Below are 7,080 nucleotides of genomic sequence, written 5' to 3' on the forward strand. Positions count from 1 at the left end.
GTTCAGAGTTTGTGGCTTATGTACCATCACCAGATTTGGTTAATTTAGGTGGATACCGCTCCTCTTCCAGAATTTTTAATCTTCATGTTCGTCATGGGTTTTAAAAAATACCATGGAATTTTCCAAAGTAGCATTAAGATTTTTTTAACTTTAAAAACAAATTAAATAGCTTTTATCGTTAGTCATCTCTTTTTTATTTTCTCTCTCAATTCCTCAACTATTCCTTCTTTTTATTTTCAATATATGACTCTAACATTTACTTAGTTTCTAAAATATCTTAGAATCCTAAAAAAACTTTGTTCGAAATTCAAATAACTTCACACGTAAGATAGTCAAACTTGAATAATTTTATACATGCAATCTAAACGGCATAAAATTACAAAGAAATTTAGCTCTTAGCACAAATGTTCCTTTTTACTGCATTTTACAAGTCTATTTTAAAAAGACAACCTATATAGTTTTATATAGCCTCAAAATCAAACTTTCGACTTTCCCAGAGACATTTCAAGAATTTTAACATTCATATTTTAGGATGATAATTAGTCATTATATAATTGTTACTTAACAAGTAAATAAGAAGTTTAACACTTAAAATACATTAATAAAACACCATAAATCTAGATTACCATTTATAAAAAAAAAGTTGTAACCATTTGAGAATAAATGAAGCCTTATTTGACGTATCTAGAAGCATTGTTGCATAAAAGAAGCTCGATTCTTCTTAATGTGGTATTAATTGCAACTTGTCTTTTAATTTTATTGACTTCATCTAATATCACTTGATTTTTACTCACGGTAATTTAGAGAATGTTAGATATCTTGATTTATATCACATATCCTATATAGAAAATGGGAAACCAAGATCTACGTACTAATTAAATACATTAGCATAGTATTAATGTGTGGATACATAAGTAACATAAGAAATGGGGTAACAAGATCTATAACATTTTCTTTCTCCCCCTTTTTCTTTACGTTCTATACCTTCTCTCTTGGATATAATTATCTGTTAAGTTAATTTGTAATTGTAATATTAAGAATGGGTTGGTAATAGAAGATGACCCTTCTCTTGAAGGCTCTTCACAGTTTCGTAGATGCATTGCTTCACAGGTATGAACTCCATGCCCAACTCCTCCAGCTTTTTGACGCTATATTTGTAAGGCTTCTTTCTAGGGTTCACCTCGTCCGAGCACCTACCGTACCATATCATATCATATCAAACACAATATCTGATTATTCATCAAACCTAAAAATTGAAATTTAGTGCTCAATCTTTTGGTGGTAGTTGAGTTGCACCAACAAGTCATGCTTCCGGTTTTTATTAATTATTTCTTTACCAAACACCCATGGCAAAATCCCAAAAGAAATTCTTCACNCAAACACCCATGACAAAATCCCAAAAGAAATTCTTCACCCTTTTGCCTAACCTAATTTTTATTGGTCAACTACAACCTGAAACTTGAATTTCTTCCAAATATTTTAACTATATTTTTAGGTTATTCTATCCATGGTTGCAACTTTCTTACGAATACAAGTATTCTTGAAAGAAATTACAAAATTTACGGATATTTTTTTTATTCTTTTTATATTTTAATCCAATAAAAAAGGAGAACGAGAAAGAGAAATTTAAACTTACTTGGTAGGAATTGGATACTCGGGGAAGAACTTAGCCAAAATTTCAACTAACTCTTGTCGATGAAGCATAGTTTCAACACAAATGTATCGACCAAAAGCAGAAGGAGTCTCATACAACAAGACATGAGATTTGGCAACATCCTTAACATGAACATAACCTAAATATGAAACATGTGTGAGAAAAACAAGAAGATATTACAAGAAAAAATGTAAATTAAATAGGAACATAACCTTGAAAGGCATTCACGTATGTCTTGACAGCACCAGTCAAGTACTTCATTATATGAGCTACACTTGCATTTATTGTTGCTTGTAATAATGGTCCAAGTACCAACGTGGGATTCAACACTACTAGATCCACCCCTTTCTCCGCCGCCATTGCCCATGCTGTTTGCTCTGCAACTGTCTTTGCATAACAATACCAGTTCTGTCCAATGTTTCCACAAAACTCTTGGGTTTGTTATTATTAATTTCAAAGATGATGTGCAAACATCACCTTTTAAATAAGCTTAATTTTTAAAATTAATAAATTAATTATAAAAAAAAAGTAAAGAAAAAAACTAATATGAAAGTGTTACCTCTGTATTTTTACAAAAGTCAAGGTCACTCCAACAAGACTCATCAACTATCATGTCGGGGCTTCTATTAGGGTTCATGTATACCGTTCCGATGGATGATGTGAACACTATTCGCCGGACCTTAGCCTCCGCTGCTGCCAATATAACATTCTTTGTCCCAATTATTGTCTCCTCCACTTTTTCCTATCAATTCATGAAATTCCTTATACTATCACTAAATTTAAAAACTTTGATGGTAAAACAAAGGTTGAATTAGTCATAGTCAATCAATAGTATATGATATTATCTAATGAAGTTATATTCTTTATTTATAAACTCATGATCAACTTTCTAATGAGCAAATGAAACTCCTCTTCTAACCATCTTTAACAATTCTTTCTTGTTGAAGTACACCATAGAACCTCTCTTTAGGCCTATGGAGTCCTCGTGGCTCACAACTTCTTTGTTTGACATTTGAAGATTTTATTGACACACCATAGAACCTCTCCTTAGGTCTATGGAGCCCTCGAGGCTCACAACTTCTTTGTTTGACATTTGAAGATTTTATTGACATGACTAAGTTAAGGGCATGACTCTGATACCATATTAGGAATCACGAACCTCTATAATGGTATGATATCGTTCAATTTGAGCATAAGTTCTCATGACTTTGTTTTTTGAGAATGTTTCTCTAAAATGTCTCATACTCATGAAGATTTATTCCTTACTTATAAACTCATGATCAACCTCTTAGTTAGTCAATGTGGAACTTCTCTCCCGACAATCCTCAACATAAATTACCATAAAATTAACTTTCATATGTTTGATCATATTATTTATATGCTAAAAAATGATTAATTATGAGTTTAAGAATTAGCACAAGGTCTCATAAGTGACAAATCCATAAGAGGTGATATTGGGGGTTTTGATGAACAAAGACAAAGACAAAGCCATAAAAATTCGACTCACTGGGTCATCGGTCACCGCAGACGCCGTGTGGAAGACACCATCGCAACCGATAATGGCGGCTTTAAGGCTCTCAAAATCAAGAAGATCAGCACCATACAACTTCAGCTTTTCCTCAGCTCCATCCAACTCTTTCAAATGAGCATTCTTCGGATCATCTTCATAAAAGACAAGTAATCATCAAAACTTGGAGAATTAGATTTCATAAAAAAACCTTAACTAAAATAACCAACCTGGGTTTCTTACTGTGCCTCTAACAGTGTAACCCTTTTGGAGAAGAAGCTTCACGAGCCAAGAGGCAATGAAGCCACCGGCGCCGGTGACACAAACAGTTTGGGCGGAAGCTACGACGGCGGGGAGGGTCATTTTGGGATTGGTGGGAATGGTATAATTGAGGACGTTAAGAGTGGGTGAGAGAAGGGATTGATGAAGAGCCAAATCGAGAGTAGAATGGAACACAACAAATGACTATGCATTTTGGTTTGTATTTATAAGGCAAAAAACAAGGCCTTACACCAAGAATTCTCCCCTCTCATGCACCTACTACTACCTTTTTATTTTATCATTTTTTTCTTCTTTTAGGCTCTAGGTTAAGGACTTTAGGGGATAGCTTTTCGTCTTTCCCTGTGTAACTCATTTTTTAATTTTTATTTTTCTTATTGAGTTACTCCGATGAAAATAAAACTATCGAACTTTAGAATAACAATTCATATCTTATCTATTGAGCTAAGTTCGAAGTAGTTCATTTTTATTAAAGAGTATCTATTGAAACCAATAGGTAGCATATCAAACCATTACTAGCAAATTGAGAACCTCTTTCGTTAATAATTTGTAAGTCACAACCCAAAGATTCCTCTAAGACTCCAATACCTCTTGATACCATCATTTTCATAACAAAGGTGGTTTTTATAGCTTCTTTAGCTTCTCGAGGGACTATCCTCTAACACACCTTCTTCTTCTTCTTTTTTTTTTTTTTTTATGTTCTTTAATATTGATTTAACAATATTGTACGTTGAGTGTAANCGACCGATTTCAATATGATATTTATCAAATCTAGATCTTTCTCTTGAACATCAACGACTTGTCACAAGTTATAAACATAAGAGGGATAAGTAAGTCCATTTTTCTCTAGTAGTCATGAGGTATTAAACATAAGAGGGAGAAGGATCATGCCCCAGCTGTTTTGAAGATTGTTCCACGGGATCAGGCACCTAGGGAGGCCCCACAAGTGTTAGTGCCGATTCTTGAAAAGGTGCCTACCTAGCCGACGACAACATTTACACTGAAGGTGTTACAAGCTCTTATGAGAACCTCAATCGAAAACCAGACATAGATGACCCAGTTGTTGTAGGCACTGGTGACGTGTGTTGATAAAAGCATGTGGGTTCTTTCTTAGGCCATTTGTGAATGGGGAAGATTTGTTGGCCACTTCTGCCATTTTTAGAATTTAGTTTATTTTAGATAGTCTAATTAATTATAAACATTTCTACCCTGTTTTTTTTTCAACACAGTCAAATACAAGTTTTTGGTTCTATTCTCATTTTTGTTATTTTCCTATGCAGTTTTTTTTATTCCAACAAAAAAAATTCGGCTATTTCTCTTCTATCAACCGATTTGATTTTCTCTTCAGTTAAAAAACATCAAGTAGTATCAGAGCCACGTTAATCTACCAGTGGTATATGACTGCGTAGAAGCCAACTTTATCAAAGCCAAATTGATTAGCTTAATTAGTTAAAACGTCTTGCTAACAACACACAGGTCCCAAATTTAAGGAAAGAAGAAATGCTGCACCAAAGCGCGAAAATGCACACATCGTTGGGTTCATCCTAGAAAGACGTTGCGTTCTCCAATCTTGACTCTGAAAACTTTTGGGACGCCGTACTGTCACCGAGATCGAAGGGTATGGCACCACCAATCTTGTGAGCCTTTCTTTGTTTTTTTTTTTTTCTTTCAACAAAATTTCTTTATTTTTTTTCTTCCAGCAAATTTTTTTTTTCCAACAAATTTTCTTTGTTTTTTTTTTCTTCAACAAATTTTGTTTGTTTTTTTTTTCTTTCAACAAATTTTCTTTGCTTTCCTTGGCGCCATCCTAGAAGACGTTGCTTTTTAAGAGCTTGATTCTGAAAAATTTTGGGACGCAGTAGTGTAGCTGAGATCGAAGGGTATGGCACCACCGATCTTGTGAGCGTTTCTTTGTTTTTTTTTTCTTCTAACAAATTTTCTTTGTATTTTTTTTTCTCCAACAAATTTTCTTTGTTCTTTTTTCTTGCAATAATATTTTTTGTTTTTTTTTTTTTTTTTTTTTTTTTAANCTTTTGTTGGGTCCATCCTAGAAAGACGTTGCGTTCTACGAGCTTGATTTTGAGATGCCGTAGTGTCGCTGAGATCAAAGGGTATGACACCACCGATCTTGGGAGCCTTTGTGTTTTTTTTTTTTCTCCAACAAATTTTCTTTGTGTTTTTTTATTCTCCAACAAATTTTCTTTGTTTTTTTTTTCTTCCAATAATTTTTTTTTGTTTTTTTTCTTCAACCAATTTTCTTTGACTTCTCGGAGCTTGATTATGAGAAATTTTGGAACGCTATAGTGTCATGTTTTTTTTCCCCAACAAATTTTCTTTGTTTTTTTTCTTACAATAATATTTTTTGTTTTTTTTTTTCTTTCAATAAATTTTCTTTGCTTTTGTTGGGTCCATCCTAGAAAGGCGTTGCATTCTCTGAGCTTGATTCTGAGAAATTTTGGGACGTTGTAGTGTCACTAAGATCGAAGGGTATGACACTACCTATCATGTGAGTCTTTCTTTGTTTTTTTTTTTTCTTCTTCAAACAAATTTTCCAATTTTTTTTTTCTCCAACAAATTTTCTTTGTTTTCTTTTTTCTTTCAACAAATTTTTTTTACTTTCCTTGGCGCAATCCTAGGAAGACGTTAAGTTCTAGGAGCTTGATTCTGAGAAATTTTGGGACGCCGTAGTGTCGCTGAGATCGAAGAGTATGGCACCACCGATCTTGTGAGCCTTTCTTTGTTTTTTTTTTCTTGCAATAATTTTTTTTGTTTTTTTTTCTTTCAACCAATTTTCTTTGCGTTCTCCGAGCTTGATTATGAGAAATTTTGGGACGCCGTAGTGTCGCTGAAATCGAATGGTATGGCACCACCGATCTTGTGAGCATTCCTTTGTTTTTTTTTTCTTCTAACAAATTTTCTTTGTGTTTTTTTTTTCTTGCAATAATATTTTTTATTTTTTTTATTTTTTTCTTGAAACAAAATTTCTTTACTTTTGTTGGGTCCATCCTAGAAAGACATTGTGTTCTCCGACCTTGATTTTGAGAAATTTTGGGACGCTGTAGTGTCGCTGAGATCCAAGGATGACACCACCCAACTTGTGAGCCTTTCTTTGTTTTTTTTTTTCTCCAACAAATTTTCTTTTTTTTTTTCTTCCAATAATTTTTTTTGTTTTTTTTTTTCTTCAACCAATTTTTTTTTGCCTTCTCTGAGAAATTTTGGAAAGCTGTAGTGTCATGTTTTTTTTTTTTCTTACAATAATATTTTTTGTTTTTTTTCTTTCAATAAATTTTCTTTGCTTTTGTTGGGTCCTTCCTAGGAAGACGTTGCGTTCTCCGAGCTTGATTCTGAGAAATTTGGGGATGTCGTAGTGTCGCTGAAATCGAAGGGTATGCCACCACCGATCTTGTGAGCCTTTCTTTGTTTGTTTTTCTTTTCAAACAAATTTTTCATTTTTTTTTTCTCCAACAAGTTTTCTTTTTTATTTCAACAAATTTTCTTTGCTTTCGTTGGGTCCATCCTAGAAAGACGTTGCGTTCTAGGAGATTGATTCTGAGAAATTTTGTGACGCCGTTGTGTTGCTGAGATTGAAGGGTATGGTACCACCATCTTGTGAGCCTTTCTTTGTTTTTTTTTTTTTTTT

The 7,080-nt window shown here is 33.4% G+C and overlaps 1 protein-coding gene across 1 annotated transcript; it reads right to left on the bottom strand.

Annotated features, from left to right (window-relative positions):
• Positions 1-906: 906 nt before the first annotated feature.
• LOC111784197 (cinnamoyl-CoA reductase 2-like) lies at positions 907-3,524 on the bottom strand. Its single transcript, XM_023664981.1, has 6 exons — positions 3,392-3,524; positions 3,162-3,316; positions 2,214-2,396; positions 1,867-2,062; positions 1,637-1,793; positions 907-1,193 (listed from the first exon to the last, which is right to left on the bottom strand). The coding sequence occupies exons 1-6, from the start codon at positions 3,522-3,524 to the stop codon at positions 1,034-1,036; spliced, it is 984 nt and encodes a 327-aa protein (XP_023520749.1). The 3' UTR covers positions 907-1,033.
• Positions 3,525-7,080: the final 3,556 nt, after the last annotated feature.

The sequence above is a fragment of the Cucurbita pepo genome, unplaced genomic scaffold (assembly GCF_002806865.2).
Source record: "Cucurbita pepo subsp. pepo cultivar mu-cu-16 unplaced genomic scaffold, ASM280686v2 Cp4.1_scaffold000170, whole genome shotgun sequence".
Lineage (NCBI taxonomy): Eukaryota > Viridiplantae > Streptophyta > Magnoliopsida > Cucurbitales > Cucurbitaceae > Cucurbita > Cucurbita pepo.